General features: G+C 41.2%; 1 protein-coding gene across 11 annotated transcripts in view; it reads right to left on the reverse strand.

The window, feature by feature from the left end:
* The window catches only part of LMTK1 (lemur tail kinase 1), an 84839-nt gene that overhangs the window by 26270 nt on the left and 36663 nt on the right, over nucleotides 1-21906 (reverse strand). For 4 of the 11 annotated variants that reach the window (XR_015747703.1, XM_026675746.2, XM_026675741.2 and 1 more), the window contains exons 2-6: nucleotides 10384-10517; nucleotides 7570-7713; nucleotides 5742-5883; nucleotides 1829-1908; nucleotides 549-667 (exon numbers count right to left, since the gene is read on the reverse strand). Coding sequence is in view for 9 of the 11 variants with exons in the window: in XM_026675739.2 (XP_026531524.1) it covers nucleotides 549-667; nucleotides 1829-1908; nucleotides 5742-5883; nucleotides 7570-7713; nucleotides 10384-10517 (619 nt within the window). In the remaining 2 variants the exon portion in view is untranslated. Of the gene's footprint in view, nucleotides 1-548; nucleotides 668-1828; nucleotides 1909-5741; nucleotides 5884-7569; nucleotides 7714-7930; nucleotides 8078-10383; nucleotides 10518-21906 lie in introns of those variants that run through there. The other 7 variants (XM_026675743.2, XM_087955984.1, XM_026675744.2 and 4 more) reach the window with 4 other exon arrangements.

The following is a 21906-nucleotide window of genomic DNA, read 5'->3' on the forward strand; positions in this document are numbered from 1 at the left end:
TTTTCAAAGCCCTCAAACCTTGCAAGATTTTGATAATCTTAACTGAAGTGTCATAATATATTGGGTAAGAAGGCTGGAATTTGCCAGTTCTCAAAGTAATACAAAAATCTTATATTTGGGTCATTATTTTTTTTAAAAACTTAACGTTTTCATTTTATTTTATTTTATTAAGAGTATGAGTGCTACTTTCAGGAATTTCTGAAGTTGAGCAATCTCTCTTTTACTCCTTTGCCAGTGTCAGACCAAATTACAGGTGGTCTTAAAGCTGCTTCTTGATACTGATGCTTTGATCTAGAGATATTTTCATCACCATCTCTTATGATCCAACCCTGTTCTGTCAACATAGGAAAGCTGATAGTTTCTATTCACATAAGCCTTAGTTTCCATACCTCATACACAGATCCTGCCTGGAACTGTAACAGCCACAAATAAAAGAACAATTCTAGCAGTAGTATGCTCACAGGTGCAGCTCCACAGAAATTTTGTCAGAATGCTGAGGAAATCTAGATAGCCCATAGCCTGCTACTGAAAGGCGTGAGAGAACCTACCTGTAAGGTTGTGCCTCTTCCAAGAACTGCATTTGATCCTGCACGCTGGCACTGGCCTTAAGCTCCTTCACCACCACCTGAGTACTGCTCAACCCTGCATTTACCTCACCAAGGAACACCTAAAATGAAAGAGAGAAAGTTATAGGCATCATGGTCTGGGATCTTGCACTTCTGATTTAGGATGATAATGACTTTATGAGTTAGGGAGGGCCACGATAATTGTCATGTAAAATTGTATTAATAGATCAATATCCTCTTAAGTAGCCACCAGAGAGCCATCATGAAATTTACTGCAACTTGGTAATCCAGCAAGAATAAGGAATTTGCTAACCCTTCTCGCCCTTAGTTTTTCATGTATGAACATTCTTAAACAATACTGGGAAACTTTCAAGCATAAGAACATTAGTCATCCATGGTACCAAGCCAATGTTTTGATCAGTAGTTTTCCAATGTGTGACTTAATGTTCCACTAGCAATCACAACCCAAGCTTTTTGCAAAAGCACAAGTTCACTCAGCAACTACAGTGATTCAGGACAAATTAGTATGAATTATCTTTATAAGTTGGCTTTAAGTTTTTTATGTTCCACATAACAATTTAATTCATGTATTTACTTTGTAATATTTACTCCACTGTCTAGCTCTCAACTATTTTTCAGGTTATAATACCCCATAAAAGAGTCATTTGGTTTCTATGTCCTACCCATCACCTCTCTGTACACGAATTCTTGTTTACCCTGCTGTTAGGCTCCAGGGTCTTAAAGCGACTTTGCTATCAGTTCTTCAGCTGGCTTTCTGTGGAAATTTAATGGAAAACCAGGTGAACTTTCTGTGACACCCAAATAGGAGGCAACAGAAATAAATACAGGAAAAATCAGAGCTGCTGCATGGGGTCTATGGGAAGTGCCAGATCTAATCTAGTAGTTACAGAGTTATCCTTACTTTTGAACCTCTGCCTCTCCTCTTTTGGCAATTTCCCCTCAACAATGACACACTTTTGTTCTTTCCACTCAATTGCTCACTTTTATGTACTAGGAGCTAATGCAGAATTGACATTTCAATTTTTAATTCTGTAAGTTAATATATATTGTTCCACAGTCTCACTCCTCTGCTGCCAAAAGCACTACTCCAAGGGACAGGACCTATGCCTAAGAATAAAACCTACTCTATCCTTTCAACTTACTAAATCCACTCCCTTTGGCCTTGGTTCTTTCTCTGTGTCCCCACTCTTTCTTCCCATCCTTCCTGTGTTAATTGAAGATTGGTGATCAGCCCAGCTTACCTTGCCAAACCATCCATGGCCAATTTCTTTGAGGTATAGCAGGCTGTGACGTCCCAGGTCAGTGGACTTGAGCAACTGCACTGTGAAGGAACACATAGAGCAGTCTGAATTTCTGCACTCTCTTTCTGATCAGTTGGTCTCTGTTCCGCCTTGGCCCCATGCTGTCTCATCCTAGCTTTCTGCAGAAGAAGAGGCCTGGGACAACAGCCGCATGCAGGTACAGATACAGGAAAGTCCTCAGAGAAAAATGGAGATATCAACTTCTGGAACCAGGTTCATTGCAATTCTTTGCTACACTGGCAGAGTCAAGTTGGGGCCGAATAATTCTCCCCAAGCGCAGGAAGAAACCAGGAGCTTTCTGCTACAGTCAGATGTCTGCCTAAGCTCCCAGGCATTTAGAAAGCATCTGTTCAGGGTCTACTCAAGCAGGCTCTCCCATGTCCCAAATGCAGCAGTGCCACCCTTCATTCCCTCAGTGCCAGACACCACTGTTCCCATCACACTGAGAAGCAAAGGCTTTATTGTTGTCCCCGGCGCAGTGGTGGCTAGAACTTAAAACATTGAATCCATTCTTTATGGGGTCCGTTTGGATCACACAATGCTCCACTGGGCTGCAGAGTGTGGGCAGAGCAGAGCGGAGCCATCGCATGGCTAAGTGGCTCGTCCCTCTCCCTCCTACCCAGCGGGACACGTCTCGGATTCCTCAGTTGCTTCACATGGGAAGGAATGCGGGGCCCGTGGGATCTGGGATCAAAAAGCCCTTTGTCTCCCGATGTTCGTGAGGGAGAGAAAACCTTCAGGCAGGACAAGCAGCAGCCTCTGCTGAGATGAAAAGATCAAGGGCAAATGCCTCATGGGGAAGCCTGTCCCGCTACCTCTTGTTTTGCCTGCGACCAGGCTAGCTAATGGAAGGACTTGGCTGCACAGGCGCCTGTTCTCCAGGTCTATGCAACACGGGGAAGGTGCCCTACAACTTCTCATGTCCCCTAAATCAGAATGCCTTGCCACATTGAGCCCACAAGGTGGCATTGGCAACTCACGCTACCACATACGTATGTGCGGAAACCAGAATAATCCAGAAGATACTAGTTAAGGGGGGAGAGAGGGAGAGGAGAAAATTTGGATATGCTGTGCAGCAATAAGTACAAAGTTCTAGAACCCAAAAATTAGAGCAGCAGGTGCTTATTGAAGAAAGGACTGCCATGACTAGCTCTCCTCTTCTGTTTATACCTGGCAGTAAAATGACTAAAGCAAGATTGGGGATCTCTTGCTTTAGGGGCAATCCACAGGATTTTGAAGTAAAAGGTGAGGAAGGAGGGATGCATGGCCTTCACTCTAGGCTATTCAATGGAAATATGCAACCTAGGCAGCAAATACATCCTTAGATGTGAGAAGATGTGTGACAAAGCATGACTACAACATTCAGAGGAATGGGACTCAAGAACCAAGCCATCATTAGGTGCTGTAAACAAATGGACCGGGGAAATATGCTAGAGAAAAATCCTCCTTCTCCTCAACTGTTTCCAATGGCAACAAAGCATTGACATCACAGGACAGAGGTGGGCCTACGGGAACTGAATTCCATGATTAAAAGAGGATTTGATCCACCTCAACATATTCTCTATCAAGCAGCTGCAAGTGGGTTGTGGGGGAATCCAGCCAAGCTCATGTATTTCCTTGACAAAGGTGGGTTGGGAGAGATGAAGCCTGGAGATTTGCAGTACACAAAAAAAGATGTCTGAGGCCAAAAGGACAGAAGACATCTAAGCAGTTATCTGCAGAACAGGATCTTGGGAGAATAAACCAAGAATGTTGGACACATACCATTATGAGGCCTAGTGTGGTCTTACTTTAGCTCATTGCAGGCAATTCTTGTAACATTAGCTATAATTACCTCTACTGAACAGAGGTTGGGGATGTATATAAAACATATCAAGCAATATTTCACGGTAAAAGCTTTCATTTTACACAGAATGTCTGATTTTCTGGTGAAATGTTCTACATAACTCAAAAGCTTCTACCTCACTATAGCAGCTATCACCAACCTGGCCACACTCCAAATGTAATGGACTTCAGCTTTCAAGATTCTTGGCCATGGTCATGCAGGCTACAGGATTCTGAGAATTGAAATCCACACATCTGGAGAGCTTTCTGACCAAAGGAGGCTTTATTATTTCAGCCCCATAGCCTATAGCAATGAAATATTAAACTAAAAAGCAGAACATTGGGGGGCGGGGAGTACATCATGTTAACTCAAAACTGACACACCCAACAAAATTAGTATGGTGGCATTAAAGGTATTTTGTAAAGAAAAGACTTCCATTAAAAAAGGTTTTAAGAAGACACTTCAAGCACTGGGGTTTGTGAGATCAAAATAAAATCTGTGTTTTACAAGGTAGAAAGATCACTATATTAAAAATACATAACATATTCAGAGCAAAGCCTTGGATGATGAATAGAGGACATAAGAAGGAATGACGTTTTCTAACTCTAACTCTATTGTCTTTTTTGCTCTTTTCCATTCTCCTTAGCAACATGGATATTCTAAACGTTTATTATTGTGTATAGCAGTCACTGGGAGTCAAGACTGATGGAGAAGGGGAGGAGGAGGAGAAGGAAGAAGAAGAAGGAGGAGGAGGAGAAGAAGAAGGAGAAAAGAAGAAGAAGGAGAAGAAGCAACAGCCTGTGAATGAGCTTGTGCTCTCTAAATGCATCTGAGTTACATTCCCAGGATGTCCAGGCAATCTCTGAGACCTATGTGAATTTAGTCCCCATATATATGGAGGATGTAAAGTGTAGACACTCTGGGTCATTCTATGCAGCACCAAAATGGCATATTTTATCTATTTATTTGTATGCAGCTCTTAATAGTACAGATGATCTAATACCGTAGTGCCATTACTATTATGTCCCCCACTCCATCCCACTGTTCGATGCCATCTTTTTCTATGAAAGGATATGTACCATTACTGAAGGAACATATTAAGAATGTGCAGTGGGATAACTATGCCGATCTTTGGTAGAAGAAAAAAAGATTTTTTTTTTTAAAGTCTAAGATGTTTACTGTGATAGAAATACTTGGTGGGATGGATTCTACGCTACAAAAGTGTGTATCTTTAAAATGGCGTAAGTATTCCAAGTCCTAAAGAGCATTGAGCTGATTGGGTGCAAAAACGCTGCCTTCCCACTTCTTTTTTAATCAACTTGAATCTGCATGTGTAATGGACTGTGAGAATAACTTTGATGAAGAGGAGTAAGACAAGAGAACAGCCAAGACCATGATGAGATAAGAGAAATCTGAAGCCACAGCAGGAATGGAATTAGAGAAAACATGTCAGGCTGGCCCTCCCCTTGTTCTCTTTGGGAGAAAGGCAGGGGAGGGGAGGCACATTCAGAGTTGCAAGATTCTGTTACTGTGACCCTATAATAAAAACCGTTTTAATATTCATTACTTTGCCATTCACGTTTGGCCTATCTCTAGAGCTGCTATTTGTATGCGCACTTCCCCTTCTTCAAGGTTATTCTCACAGTTCATTACAGCATAATAACAATAATTAAAGGGAAGATTTCTTCCGATAGCTGTGAAAAATTGGGCCCCTTGTTTCTTTTTTGGAAGCACAAAATCTAGGTGATAATTCCAAGATTGTCAGCAACAGAAGAATTCAAAGTGTTACTGACTCTCTTTCCCAAACAGATGCTACCCAGGTGTTACTTCTCTCTAAAATGGGAATCTCCGGATTTGTGGGACTTGCTGAGCATGAATTCTGGAACCTAGGGAATTGTAGCTCTACACATCTGGACAGCATTAATTTGTCAAGGCTTCTGTACACACAAAGCATGCAAATCACTGCTGCAACTATCTACTGGGGGGGGGGATGTTTAATGAAGTAAGCTTAATGCTTCACTAGATTACCTGAGCGCCCAGGTTGCCTAGACATTGGCAAAGATACTTCGGTGAGAGGCAGAATATAAACTTCAGGGCCATTCTGGGTGGCTGGTGAGCCTTGAGCTGAGAATTCACTAGGATATTCCTCCCCGTCAGCATTACTGAATTCCTGGGGCAAAAAAAGATAAGGAGAATAAAAGTGTAGAATGGGGCAATAGAACAATGTTAAGAATGGGGAGAGGAAAAGGTTTGGGACATGCATTTGGTCATCTCTAGACACATAATCCTCCTCTCGATGGAAGAATTATGGCAATAAAGCATGCAAAGCAACTTTGACTCATTCAAGCAGCCTTCCCCAACCTGCGGCATTCCAGTTGTTGGTTTGCAATCCCTAAAAATCCCAGCTATTTCAATAGTAATTGGGAACTGGGGAAGTTGTATAGCAAACATCAGGAAGGATTGGACTGATAAAGGCTGCTTTGAAATATCATCCTCACTACCACCAGCAGTTATGTTTTCATACACAGATGACCTTTTATAGATATTCCACAGCAATACACAAATAAGAAAAGGACTGTAGCTCAGCGACACAGCACAAATTCTGCCATGCAAAGAACCCCCGACTCAGTGCTTGCTATCTGCAGAGGAAGCTGGGGATGACCCTTTGCCTGAAATATTGATTAAATCCCAAGCCATATGGACCAATGGGCTAACCCAATACATGGAAATTTACTCTGTTCTTAAATACACACGAAAAGGTGCAGAGAACTCATGTCCATTCTTTCACACAGGTAACCCATGTGTGAATAATCACACTGAAGGGAAAGAAAAACAATGTCACTTCACTGCCATACAGCACTAGCAGAGAAATCTGTGCACGCACCGCTGTGTTACACACTTGTGAGAAGAACTGAATCTACAGTCCTCACATGTGGTCTAGTGTAACAGCATTGTAACTGTCCTATTTTCTCCCATAATATGGTTTTCCCATCACAGACTGGGAAAAGAGCCCAATGGACAGATACACCTTAGTCCTACCACATGGATCGGGCTGCTTGAAATGGAATTGTAGAACATGTGAAGCGAAGCCGATCCCACGCACACTTTGGCCAGGCTAAGGATCACTACCGCGACCTAAAGGCTCCGTGCACTACTTCATTGCTCCCTGGGGGAGGCGGGGAGAAGGGAACCATGTGGAGAGCTGATTCACACAAAGAGTTTCCCATCTGTGCAATTCCATTTCGGATAACCACCTCCAGAGCAGGAGGAGCTAGGCAAACCATGACAGAGGCACACAAAGTATACAATCACTCTTTCCCATCCAGCTACAAACATGCCCCGTCACAATTGGGGGGTAACAGAGACAGCCGTGCACTCAGTCACTCTTTTTTCTTCTTCTTCTTTTTTTTTAAAAAAAAATCTTTCCACCCACAGATCTATGCATGTGGAGGAATGCAGTGCAGGGTTCAGGGCGAAGCCCAAGGCGATAAGATTCAGATGTATTTCATGACAGCCAATTTTAAATTTGCTCCGAAAGAAAAAAAGATGCTCCGTGGAGACAAAGGTTTGAAAGAGAGGAGGAAAGCAAAATAAAGACAGCATTCCCTGCCCAGACTCTCTGCAGGTCCACGGGGCAAGGTCATAGCCAGGGCTATTGCTTCCGGCCCTTGACCCAACCTCACCTTTGCATGGAGAAGTAGGCAGACTTCAAGGGATCCAAATGCAGAGCAACAACCCATCTAGTAGCCTTCTCAGTGTGGTCAGCGGCGGCTGCTCTGCTCCCTCCCCCCTACCCCCCCACCCACCCAGTGAAAGACAGAGTCATAAGCACAGTTGTGGGAAGAAGCAGCCTCACCTTGGTCAGGGGGCAGGGGGAGGGCTGCCCAGGGTTCCCCAGTTCTACATTACAGGCTGTTTTGGGCACTGTGCTGGCCCCCGTGCAGGGCAGACACCTCAAAACCATCCTCAGCCTCTTCTCCCGGGATTCGCTTCTCCAGCTCTAGGCAAGAGTGCCCAGAGAAAGAGTGTTAATAGGTGCACCATCCCTTGGTGCTCTGCTCCCCTCACCTACTGCACGCGGAGTTCCAGGCACCCCCATCAACCCTGCCCCATCCCTCACCCATCTGCCCCACCTGCCCATCCCTGCCTAAGACTTCGCCTTCTTCACTCTCATTCAGTCCTTCTGCAGAGTGAGACCAGTAGCTTCTTCTCATTACCTGGATGAACTTTTTCCTACCGAAGGTTGCCCCAGCAATCAGGTAGGAAAGGGTGAGCATTCCCGGGGAGCATCTTAAGCTTGGATACCCTTGAGCTGCTGTCTTTCTGAGGCTGTTCCAAAGAGGAGAGCGCAGAGCCCCTCTCACAAACTTGTTTTGTGCCCCTATATAGGCAGTGTGGGAGGATTCTGAAGTGGTTCATTGTTCCCACTGTGGAACCTGGCGACCTCTATAAACTGTGACTGCACAGAGCTGTCTATCACTCCACTCTGAACACTCCTCCTCCTCCTCCATGGCTGGCCAAGAGCCTCCACAAGAATGCCAGCAATGGGGGCAGCATTTTCCAGCACATTCTGTGCCTCTGAAATCACATCGCTGCCCACTTCCTTTGGGTCTTTCTAGAGCAGCCTACTACACTTGGGAGATGCTTGCCAAACTGGGAAGTACTCAAGCAACAAGTACTTGTATCTTTAAACTTAAAATAAGAATTACTTAACTTAAAAGATTTTTTTTCTGAGGACTAAAAGGCAAGTACTCAGCTAAGAAGGGACAGAGAATTACTCCTGGGTCATAACATTAGGCTCTTGTCTCTCTGCTGAGCAATATGTAACACAATATGCACCAATCCTCTAGCTCCAGATGAAGCCAGCAGAACACACAAACTCATTCTGTGACTAACAGAAGGAGGGGGAGCTTTCTTTTAAGAGCCCTTTGCCTGCAAGAGAAGCAATTGAAATAGATCACAGGCAGGAGATCCCAAAGGTGCTTTTTCCAACAGGTAACTGGACTTTTTCTTTTCCTTTGAAAATGTTGAGAAGCTAAATGTTTTCAAAGGAAAATAAAAACAAGGAAGTTCCATTGCCTTTTGGAAAACCACAACCTGGATGATTGAGAATCTCCATAAACATCACAGGCAGGAAACTTTGAGCATCATCTCTTGATGGAACTGCATCCAGTTATCACTCTCAAGAATTCCCCTTTGCTCAGGGGTGGGATATGACAGGGTTAACTACTACAGGTTCGGGATTTAGGAGCTTCCCTGCATGCAGCAAGCCGCGCGCCTGTAAATCGTCATCAGCATGCTGTGTGCAGAGATGCAGTCTTTGAAACAGCCCTCTTTTCCTGCTTTTTTAACTGCAGCTGTGCCTCATTCGGCAGCTGAAGTTGAAAAATCAGGAAATAAAGATCAGGTAAGAGCCCGGGTAGGCAAAAACATCAGCAGACATAGAACCGGTCCTATGTCTGCTGCTCTTCAGAGCTACCGGTTCTACAGAGTGGACAGAACCGGTAGAAACCCACCCCTGCCTTTGCTATGTCAAGTCGATCTTTTAACTCTTTCCTCCTCTCTACATTTCTCTACTGATGCCTCTTCACTTTATTTTTTCCAGGACTCCCATCTGCACCTCACGATACAGTGCAACCCCAGGAAGTTGCTTTCCCTAAAAGTCTGTAAACTTTTCCTGAACCAGGCCTCCCACGCTCACTCCATAGTGGAAGAGACCTTTAAACCCACACAAGAGCAGGACTAGAAAGGTACCTGCATAACTGACCCAAACTGTTCAATGTACAATAAATAAAGTTTCTCTATAAAAACCATGTTCCTGGAAGCCAAAGCCTGGCCTAAGCCTCTATACAACATTTCAGAAAGAGTGAAAATGCATCTTGCATTCACACAACGTTTTGTGTGAAACTGGGAACTCATGTACACTTTGGTATCTTCTGCTAAGCAAGATGAAGTAGCAGATCACAGGAAGGATTTTCCTCTACCCGAAATCCATGAGGAATGCTGTTGAATCGCACCTAGATGTGCAAGAATCTGACCTGGATAAGATGGTTCCTTATGCTCCCATTCATCTGCTTCTGCCTCTGGCTTGCAAAAGTTCATTAGGCCTTTTGTATTTCTGTCACACTGCCAGACAGCCATCCCCTGTTGTGCTCAGAGGTTTGCTTCTCAGCAAGCCCCTGCCACAAGGCTTTAGTCTGATGTCCCAGTCCACACCTCCTCCGTACCCAACTGAATGCCCTCCTGCCGCAACCCCCTGCTGCTGAGATTGCTTGACTCATGCTTCTCGTGTCTGACACATAAAATGCACCACGTCATTCCTCTGACTCTTAAATTTCTGTCTGTTCTTTATATTCCAGGCCGGGCCACACTGTTTCTTCAGGACTATTCTGACAGGAACTTAATGGTAAAAGCAGGTTCCGGCTTTGTCTTCACATTGAACACTGTTTCCTTCTCCTTGCAAACAACAGGACATTTTATTGTAACCTTCCCCAGCCTGGTGGCTTTTAGATTAACTGGATGACAAACTCCAGAAATCCCAGCTATGCATCCAGAAGCCACCAGGATGGCAAAAGCTGGGTTAATGTCATGGACTTGGCCGAAGACTTTGTCTTATGCACTGCTATGCCATAGGCAGCCAGAGAGATTCGGCCCTCCCCTCTGAACTTACCTTGAAGCCAATGCCCCCTTTCTTGCAGCACAGACAGGCCAACATGAGGAAGATGAAGGTGAAGAGTCCTGAGAAGGAAACGGCCACCACCACCAGAGAGGAAGACCAGGAGAGCTCACTCAAGGGAGTGCCATCTGTAGGGAGATAAGGAAGTGGCAGAAGATGAGAAAGGAAGGTTCAGGAAAGATTGATGGGAGGAGGACCAAATATTTGCAAATCAAAGCCAGAGAGAATGCAGCTGGGACAGAGGCCGGCAGGAGGCCTCTAGTCTATATCTTGCACAGCTTTAGTTCCTTTTCTTGCAGACTCAAAGCCAAGTTCAGGGATCAGATTCCCTTTTGCTGTATCCCTGCTCTCTTACACCCACTTGTCGCTAATGAATTCACTTATCCTTCGAATCTTGCCAGCAAGAAAAGGAATGGTGCTGTTCTGTTCTCCCAACTGCTCTCCTACCAGCTCCCAGAAATGGGCTAGTTTAAATCCAGAGACACAGAAGAAGCTAAGACCCAACCTGGCTTTTTCATCTATGAAGAGAATCAGGCTTGTCAACAATCTCATGATCTCCCAGCTTGGATAGGCATGGAATTTCTGCAAGACAGAAATCCTGCCCTACCATGTAGTTTTATCCATGCAGCAGTAATCATGGATACTGATGACTTAACATTCTCGGGTCACTGAGTAACCTTATCTCCCACTTCCCATAGCTCTGATGATTCCCGTCTGCACTTCCCTGATTTGTAATTGTGATGTGTATAATAGGTACAGCCTAGGTATACACAGCCTGAATACATAGTGAGTCCGATACCCATCATTTTGTCAATATGCACATTGCTAAAAAGCAACACATTCAGAAAACACAGAGGGTAAATTTCTTTCTTTCTTTCTTTCTTTCTTTCTTTCTTTCTTTCTTTCTTTCTTTCTTTCTTTCTTTCTTTCTTTCTTTCTTTCTTTCTTTCTTTCTTTCTTTCTTTTTTTGCCAGCCAACTGGCTGACTAATTGAACAATGGCTTTGAACAAAGGCCCCACTTCGGGAGGGAAAAAAAGTCATTCCCATTAAATCTCCTGAAACATGATTTTTGGGGGGAGAAAATTGCAGGTTTCCAAAGGAGGAAAAAATGGATGCACATGCTCTGTCACTATGCCCATTTCTTTTACAGAAGGACATGCATCCTAGCTTTCAAAAGACCAAAGAGGAGATGAGAAAACAGAGGAGATAAAAATTAACCTCACAGCATGGAAAAAGGGAAGGTCAGTAAGCAGCAGAAAGATTAAAGGCAGCCCAATCACAGTGTCCAGAAAGCTTTGTAAGGCAAAATAATTAATCTGGCATTTAAAGTAATTGATATAGTGCCAAGAAAATGATTGAACTGGTTGCTCCATGAGTTGATAAATAAGTCCACTGGATGTTAGGAAAACATGGGTGGGGTGTCATTATAGCATGTTTAAATGGGAGGATGAAGGATATAGTGTACATGAAAACTTTTCACAGGCTTTAGGCATAATTAGACAATATGGTTGGTGCTACAACACATGAGCAATCATAAATGTTTGTGCTCTAACTTAATTCCACATATACGGAAAAAAAATGAACCCTTCTTGTGACAGCACTACCATAGTAATGAACATCTCTTGCCGCCTTGCTTATCCTCAGTGGTGGAATTTTAACTTTTCTGCAAGAAAGCATCCTTGCTTCTGTCAGCCAAGGGAGAGGCCCAGGGGCATTAGAATAACATGCCATGGCTGGCACTCTTCCTTCCGAGGCCAGAAACTGGCAACTCATTTCCATATAGCTATTTGTAATACAGCCGATGCATTAGAAATCTGCTGCTATGGTCTCTGATAGTTCTTTGCCATAGACAGGAAAAATATAAAATTATTCCACAAAGTCAACACAAAGTTGTGTTTAAGGCGCTAATCTTGCAAAATATTTACTCTGTACACACAGAGAGAAAGAAGGGCACATGCATTTTGAACTAGAAAATATTTAAATGTCCAGGCCACAAGGAAACTGAGATTCTTCTGGCCCATTGTTTAGGTGGGGTCTCCCAGTTAGGAACTGAAAATCGCCCCTGATATTGGATGAAGGGAACAATTGCAGCAGGGTGGTTTTCCTCCCTTATCCCTAATTTATGGCCCACTGGGATAATTTAATTTTAATAGATGGCTCTAATTTAGCTCTAGCAAGTATCAAGCCCCTCTGAAGCCTTGCAGCTGCTCTTTCAAGGGAGGTCAACTCAGGGGTAAATTAATGACACAAAAGACATGCATGCTGAGTGGGAAGTGACAGCACAGCTGGAAATGTCTGAAACAGCAGGCTGTTTTTGAAGGGGACATCCCAGAAACTAGGTCCATGATTCAGAGAAGAAAGGAATACCAATTGACTAACCTAATGTAAAACTGATTGTTCTAATAGGCAGGACAAAGAGTACAAAGTCATTAGTTGAATGGAACAGAGAGAGAGAGAGTCACTTATCTCTGCCTGACCTCACTGATGATCGCTATAGTTTTACAGGCCCGGCTGTAAGAGATTGTTAGCCCTTTAAAATGGAGGAGTTAGGATTAAGGTTTAGTTATATTATATAATTATGTGGTTCACTGCATTTGGAAAACCAGCATTATCAGGAACAGCAATAACAGTATCCCACCCTTGTAGTCCCTTCCTGACAATTGTTCAGTGAGGTGTTGTACCCCAGGTTCCTCTGACTATGTAGGGAAGCAGCTCAGAACAAGAGAACATCGATACCCTTCTAATGTCTGAACAGGTAGTCCTTGTGACTCATTTTGCAGTTATAGCTCCAATGAAAAAAATAACTTTACAATCAATCCTCACATTTACAACCTTCAGAGGTTTGTAAAGCAAAGGAAAGTTGAAGATCATAATAGCAATCACTTTGTGATTGCTTCACTTAATAATTGAGCTGCCAGACCCTACTGTGGTCATTAAATAAGCAACACCTGTAGTAGAAAAAAATAAACAAAATGGAGACTGCATCCCTTTCCCACCCCATCTTTTAAATATGACAGGCCAAAGCAATTTATTTTCTTTGCCTAATCCCATCAGACCCAAATTAATCCTTCCTGCTCCAGAGAAAGCCTCCCCCCAATTCAATCTAAACCAAAGAGCCCAATCCTTACAAGGGAATTGCAACCTAGAGTACTCCCAAACCCCATCCCATCCTCAATCAGTTGAAGACCTCAACATCCCGTCTCCTTCACAATGAATTGCCTCAGCTCTGCTTCCTCTTGAAATGCCCGATTTGCCTAACAGTAGAATTCACCCCAGCTACTCCCAATCAACAAAGGACCTGCCTACCTTTCCCAAACCAACCAGTCAATTAGATCCCTATGATTTCCTACCTCAGAATCCTAAACTACTACTGTACCAAAATATTTGATCGTCCAACGTTCTGTTTGTTAAGTGTCCATTTCTTAATAAAGCCATCACCGATGGTTGCAAAAAAAAATGTTTTTTTTTTCCTCCTCAGTTATGTCTTCCTTAAGTCCACAAATTCAGCAAGAATTTCTACCGGTACTTTCCACCTTGCAGCTTTACTCATTACATCTCCCACTTGAGCTATCCTATAGCATCTGCATTAAGACCACCCTTTGCTGCCCTCCATTTCCAAATTTCTTTCCTCCCTGCTCTTTCTACCCATCTCAGTTCTTTCTGCTGAATTTGCTTAGATTAAAGCAGGGTCTCTTGAGCGATGTTCCTATCTGTATTTTAAAAAACAGATTCTTGCTTTCAGTGCTTACATCTTATGCAAGAGGCTCTTCTGCTTTGCTTTTCTTCTTTTTAAAACCAAAATGCAATTGGGAGAGGAAGGCAATTTGTTCAGTGGGAAAGGGGAATGAATTATTTTTCTGCATATTGTTTTCTTGATTAATATTGGCCTCTACCAGATGCAATATTTTTTTCAGAAATTCAGAGTTTCAGAAATCAACATCAGCAATATCAGCAACATTTATTCAGCACAAAGGATTCAGCTGTTTCAATGAAGTGAGTAAAAAGGTCCCAGTAGACAGAAGATGGATGCTAAACAAGGAGATCCTAAAAGAAAAAGAATGTGTCAAGATGATGGAAAAAGAATTGGAGTTCTTTCTGAAGGAAAACAAAAAACAACAAACATCAATTCCAAACCTATGGGACACGACTAAAGCATATATTAGGGGCCTAGCAATTTCATATAATACATGTAGATACAAGGGGGGAAAAGGAGAACAATCTAAACTACTAGATACTCTTAAGGAGTTAGAAAAAACACTAGAAAAAACACCACATAATAAGACAGCAAATACGGAGAGGATAATGATTAGACATAAATTGAACATGTAAGCACAAGATGAATGGTTACAGGACATGAAAAAGATAAAACAGAATTACTTTGAACATGCGAATAAGCCAGGAAGGTGGCTAGCTTATAGATTTAAGAAAGAAAAAGAAAAAAGAGCAATCCAACAATTGAAGGACACTGATGGTACACTACAACATCAAACTGAAAAGAAAAAGCATATTGTTAAAAGTTTTTTTGAGGAACTGTATAGTAGGGAAGACGTACCAGAGGGAAATATCCAACATTACTTAGAAGGAAAAGGACTACCTATGATCCCGGAAGAGGATAAAGAAGAGATATACAGGGAAATAACATTAAGAGAACTGCAAGAGGCAATCCTGAAACAGAAAAACAATAAGACACTGGGACCGGATGGTCTCCCTGGGGAACTGTATAAAACGCTCCAAGGAAAATTAGAAATGCAATTATTAGAACTCTATAATGAGGTACTGACGACAGCAAAATTACCTAAATCATGGGGAGAGACATATATAACATTGATCCCAAAAGAAGATTCGGACCATCAATTAATTCAAAATTACAGGCCTATATCCCTTTTAAATGTTGATTATAAAATATTTATGTCCATAATGGCAGAAAGATTGAAAAAAACCGTTAATCAGATCATTCAAAGTGACCAAAATAGATTCTTACCTAATAGACAAATTAAAAATAATACTAGAATGGTATTGAATATAATAGAATATTATGAAGCAAACCCAGGAAAACAATTGGCAATGGTCTTCTTTGATGCACAAAAGGCATTTGACAATGTTAATTGACAAGTTTATAATACAACAATTAAAAAGCATGCAATTTGGCAATAAATTTATTAAACTGATTTTGACAATTTATACGATACACACGGCCAGTGTAATAATGAACGGTGACAGAACGGAAACATTTAAGATCAACAAGGGAGTAAGGCAGGGATGCCCACTGTCACCCCTTCTCTTTATTCTTACCTTAGAAAACGTATTGGAAAACGTTAGGAAAAATGTAGAAATCAAAGGGGCTTTAACTAAAAAGGAGTATTATAAGGTACAGGCATTTTATTTTATTTTATTTTTTATTTATTTGATTTGCCAATTGTTTACAAGATAATAAGTATAAGTGTATACATAGTTGTGAATACATGAAATGGGTACATATAAGAAAAATAAAAGAAGAATAAGAGAAACAATAGGACAGGGACGGTAGGCACGTTGGTGCGCTTATGCACGCCCCCTACAGACCTCTTAGGAAAGGGGTGAGGTCAATAGTAGACAGTCTAAGGTTAAAGTTTTTGGGGTTTGGGGAAGAAACTACAGAGTCGGGTAGAGTATTCCAGACATTGACCACTCTATTGCTGAAGTCGTATTTCCTGCAATCAAGTTTGGTGCGGTTAACTTTGAGTTTGTATCTATTGTGTGCTCTTGTGTTGTTATGGTTGAAGCTGAAGTATTCATTGACAGGTAGGACATTGCAATGTATGATTTTATATACCATGCTTAAATCAGACCGAAGACAGCGTAATTCAAGGTTTTCTAGTTCTAGAATTTCAAGTCTGGTGGCATAAGGTATTCTACAAGAGTAGAGGAGTGGAGAACTCTTCTTGTGAAATATTTCTGGACTTTCTCAATTGTGCTAATATCAGATACGTAATGTGGGTTCCAGACTGATGAACTGTATTCGAGTATTGGTCTAGCAAATGTTTTGTATGCTCTGGTTAGTAGTGTGATATTACCAGAGAAAAAGCTACGTAGGATTAGGTTAACAACTCTTAATGCCTTTTTGGCTATGTAGTTACAGTGGGCTCTAGCACTTAGATCATTAGAGGTGAGTATTCCAAGGTCCTTTACAGAGCTGGGGTCATCAACAAGATCTTGACTATTCAGCTTGTATTTTATTTTCTGATTTTTTTTTGCCAATATGTAAGACAGAGCATTTATTTGTTGAGATTTGAAGTTGCCATTTGTTTGACCATTCTGATACATAGTCAAGATCTTTTTGTAGGGTAGCAGTATTGTCTGTGGTATTGAACAGCTTTACATCATCAGCGAAAAGAACGCAATTGCTCTTAATATGATCACAGAGGTCATTTATGTAGAGTATGAAGAGAGTTGGTCCTAGAACACTGCCTTGGGGGACACCACTATTGACAGGTACAGAATTTGATAGGATGCTCCCAATTTTGACCATTTGTTGTCCGTTTGCCAGGAATGCTTCTATCCAGTTATACAGTTGTCCAGAGATACCATAGGATTTTATTTTTAGGAGTAGTTTGTCGTGTACCACTGAATCAAAGGCTTTACAGAAGTCTATGTAGATTGCGTCTATTGCTTTGCCTTGGTCGAGCTGTGTCGTCCATATGTTTTTGCAGTGTAAGAGTTGCAGATTACAGGATAGTTTTTTTCTGAAACCAAATTGTTTATTGGAGAGTAGGTTGTTTGTCTCTAAGTGGAGGATGATGGATTGGTTAATAATTGATTCCATGACTTTACAGGTGACGCAGCATAAGGAGATTGGTCTGTAATTTTCAACTAGGCTTGGGTCTCCCTTTTTGAAGATGGGGATGACTGTGGCTTGTGACCATAGGTTAGGCAAGGAGCTGGTCCTGAAAGATTTTTCAAAGATTATGCTTAGAGGTTTGGCTATGGCAGTGGATAGCTTTTTTAAGAAGTAGGCACATATTCCATCCGGTCCAATAGATAGAGATGGTTTTAGATTGCATAGTGCTTTTTCAACATTGTCTTCTGTAAAATCGATATGTATTAGATCATTGTTGTTATCTGTGGTACGGCTAGGAAATACTGGGCATGATCCATTGCTGTTTACAAATACTGAGCCGAAGAATGTGTTAAAGAGGTTGGCTTTAATGGTGTCGTCGTTGCAGTCTTTACCATCAGGTCCTGTCAAGGGTGGGATGGACCTTGAGTCTTTTAGTTTGTTGTTTACAAAATTGTAAAAAGCACGGGTGGAATTGGTGCTTAGAAGGTTTTCCTCTTGTTTAATGTGATAATTGGTGCATTCGGTCTTTATCTGGTGGCATAAATTTTTGTATCGGCTTTTGAAATTGGCAACGTGACCAGATTTGTTTTTCCGCCAGAGTGATCTCTTTTTGGATTGAAGTTTCCTTATTGTTATGGGTAATCTGCTTTTTTGTTTTGTTTTGGGAGTTGTTGTTGGTACATATAGTTTGATGACTCTTTTGACTTCAAGTAAAAATATGTTGTAATGGTCTTCAACAGTATTGCATCCAGTGAATAGAGATTGCCAATCAAGGGATGAGAGATCGTTGTCTATAAGATTTGCCGATGATATAGTATTTTTTCTGGAAGATCCAGAGGATACGGGAGTAAAATTAATAAAGGAAATAGAGGAATTTGGCAAGGTCACAGGCCTTAAGATTAATAAAAACAAAACAAAATTATTGACTAAAAATTTAAAAGATAAGCCAAAAAATAGAATTAGAAGGAAAATTGGGAATACAAAGTGTGAAAAAGGTAAAATATTTAGGCATTTGGTTAACAGCAAGATGCTCTTCAATTAAAAAAGATAACTATGACAAATTAATAATACAAATAAAAAAAGAATTGGAAACGTGGGGGAAATTACAGCTATCACTACTGGGGAAAATTGCGGCAATTAAAATGTCTACCCTACCAAAAATACTATATCTTTTTCAAACTGTACCAATAAGATAGGATAAAACCTTTTTTAGAGAATTAGATCGAATAATAAGTAAATTTGTTTGGGATGGGAAAAAAGCCAGGATAAAAATGAAATAGTTACAGGACAAAAGAGAAAGGGGTGGCTTTGGACTCCCTGACTGGGAAATGTATTATCAGGCTACGCCTATGGTATGGATTAAAGATTGGATCAACCTGGAAAATAGAAGAGTATTGTCGATAAAGAGTCATGACTTGCAGAGAGTGGCGTAGTTTCCTATGGGATGGGAAATGTAAACAGCATGCATATTTTCAGAGACACATGATTAGAGATTCATTAATTCGGACATGGAACAATATTAAAAAGAATCATTATACTAAAATACCGAATTGGTTGTCAACTATGGAAGCACAAATATACCCAAACGCAATGGATCTGGGGAAAAAGAGGTGTTACAAAGACCTATTAGACCCACAAGGAAGATTAAAAACGAGACAAGAATTACAGCAACAAAATATAAAGATAGATTGGTGGCCATACATGCAAATCCAGGTGAGATATCAGAAGGACAAAGAACAATTTGGTTTCTGCATGGAAAAGCATCAATTAGATAAAATTCTACAAGAAATGAAAAAGAAAATGATTTCAAGAATATATAACTTTCTACTAGATTTTAAAATGGAAGAGGAGGTGGTCAAAGAGATGATGGTGGTATGGGCGAAAAATGTTGGCTATAATATAGACCTGGAAAATTGGGGGAGAATGTGGGGATCAAATTACAAACTAATTACATCCACAGCATACAAGGAAAATCAATACAAAATGTTCTACAGATGGTACCTTCCCCCGCTAGATTGGCAAAAATGTTTAATTCAGACCCAAATTGTTGGAAATGTGGAAAAGAAAAAGGCACTTATTTTCATACCTGGTGGACATGCCAGGAAGTGAAAAAATATTGGAATACAATTAGACAATGGATAGAAGAAATAACGAATCAGAAAAATGAATTTAATCCGGAAACTTTTTTATTAGGTATAATAACACAAAAATGCAATAAAACAGATAGATATATTATGTTACATATATCAACAGCTGCAAGCATTTCATACGGACAACTCTGGAAGGAAAAAAGGGTTCCACCAGAAGGCATGGTTATTAAAAAAAATAATAGATTGTATAGAGTTGGACAGGCTAATGATGAAAATAAAAGGCAGAGAGGATTCAATTTATTATAGGGCCTGGGATGCCTGGTATGAGTGGTTTAGAAATAAAAATAAAATAAAATGGCAATTAGGAAAAGAATGAGGGAATATGTAAATATAGCATGGAGAAGATTGAGATGTAAGGATAAAAGATATTGATTTATGGTAAGAGTAAGATGTAATGGTAAAGGAATAAATAAATACACATACTGAAAAATGTGATGAAATGCAAAAGATGTCTTGAAGTTGATAACAATGTATAAAGTTTTGTTTTTTGTTTTTTAAAATTTGGAAAATTAATTAAAAAAAATTTTTTTTTTAAAAAAAAGGTCCCAGTAGATTCTGCCAACTGTAAAGAAGAATTTCTTCACTTCTTTTCTAATTTAAAGCAAACTATGTAAGATTATTGGAGGTTCAATAGGAAAGACTGAATAGAAAAGGAGAAGAGGTGGGTTGAAGGGGAAACAAACTATTGGCAGCCCTGGACAATCCTTAAACATTTCAGAAGCCTGAGGATCACTCATTACATCAGGGGTGGGCAAACTACGGCCCGCGGGCCACATCCGGCCCGTTGGTCTGTCCAATGCGCCCGCCCCTGAAAAAAATCGCAGCCATTGGTCTGTCCAATCCGCCCGCCCCTGAAAAAAATCGCTGGGTGTGGCATATTGCCCCAGCGCGTGGCCCCCAAAGCTGCAAAACAGTGCGGAGCGATCTAGGGGTAGGAAAGAAAAGAAATTTGCAAAGGCCCCAGCTGGGAGTTCGAAATCACCTTCGAGTGCGACCTCTCCGAAGGTGAGTCCCCGCCGATCCCCTTTTTTTTCCGGTGCTTCCAGGCTTAAACTTTGCAAAGGCAAAGCTTGCAGGCTGGAGCGTCTTCCCGCAATGCGGGACTGGAGCGCGCCGGCGGTAGCAACTCCTGACTCAGGGGCCTCCGAGGGGAGGGGAAGGAGGAGAAGACGGGGGGAAGGGGGCGATTCCCAAAAAATCTTGTGCTGACCCGGCCCGTCTGTCAAATTTTAAAAGTCAATGCGGCCCCCGAGCCAAAAAGTTTGCCCACCCCTGCATTACATCAACGGAGTCCATGGCTGGAAGTTTTAGTTCAACACGCGTAGACAGCAGGTTAAGAAATGTTGGGATGTATTTTAAATTGGGCAATACGTGTTACATTTTAAATGTAATAATAGGTATCAGATTTGGAATAGTAACAGTAAAACTACAATCCAATGTGCCTAAACAGCGGATGAAAATATCATTTAGGAATTTGTGTTTAGATAATATACGTTAAAGTATGACAGGATATATTATTCGGCCTACAGTATATGACTCTGGAGTATTTAAGTTTGCAAAATGCAAATCCATTATAAGAACCAAAACAAGCCATTTGAAGGCAAACAACCCTGGGAGATTTTTGAACCTATCAAAGTTGCAAGGCTGATCTTAAAAAAAAAACACAGCAGGGAGAGCAAATGTGAGGTATCTGACATATGATAGAGAAGAATTAAGGGAAAATATGAGCATTTATTCTTTTCTGCTTATTGGATAACATGTACAGAGATTCTCCTTTGTTTTCAAATGCATGAATGTTATACAAGAGGAAAGTATTCATTTCACCACTGCATACATAGAAATATTCCTTGAAGAAAATATTAGTGCACAAGCAGAGGTCTTCAGAGCAAGCCATAATCTTGTCAGAATGCAGAAACAGGGATTACAATGCCCCCCTTACATATTTGTGTGGGGTAGGCTCACCCAAAGGCTGGAATTTGCATCACAATGATGCAACAGATAGTTTGTGATTTACTCTCTTTTGCTTCTCCCCTCTGTTGCTTACATGCACAAGTGAGATATGCAGCTATCTCTTTCTTGGAACTATCAGGTATCTCTGTATTGTTTCAGAAACTAGGAAATGTTTGTTTCGGTCCTTCCATTATGTTACTTTTCAGCAACAGAGCACACATGCTGCAAACATAGACAAGGATTAGATAACTAAAGAAAATTATATAATGGAGGTCATCTCAACCCAGTATCTCTGCTTGTGCAGTAATTGTAGATAGAAAACCTCCAGTGGTGGAGCAACTTCGGGAGGCAGGTGTTCCGTTGATTAATTGTTCTCAGTGTCTCCTTAGCACACAGCCAAGGGGAGGCTACAAGCAGCAATATTTGAAGGAGTTGTAATGGAATTCTATTTTTCTTAGGTATAATACTCTGAAAAACACTCTCCTACCGAGAAACAATTCTTCCCATGTAAAAAATACTTTCCAATTGTCCACAGAGCACCTGCCCAGTGTTGGGCTAGCAACCATTCCCCTAAAAAGGCCTGATGCAATTTTTTGGGG

Source organism: Notechis scutatus, chromosome 2, assembly GCF_049901735.1.
Source record: "Notechis scutatus isolate UNSWTSFEM ecotype Mainland chromosome 2, rNotScu1.2, whole genome shotgun sequence".
Lineage (NCBI taxonomy): Eukaryota > Metazoa > Chordata > Lepidosauria > Squamata > Elapidae > Notechis > Notechis scutatus.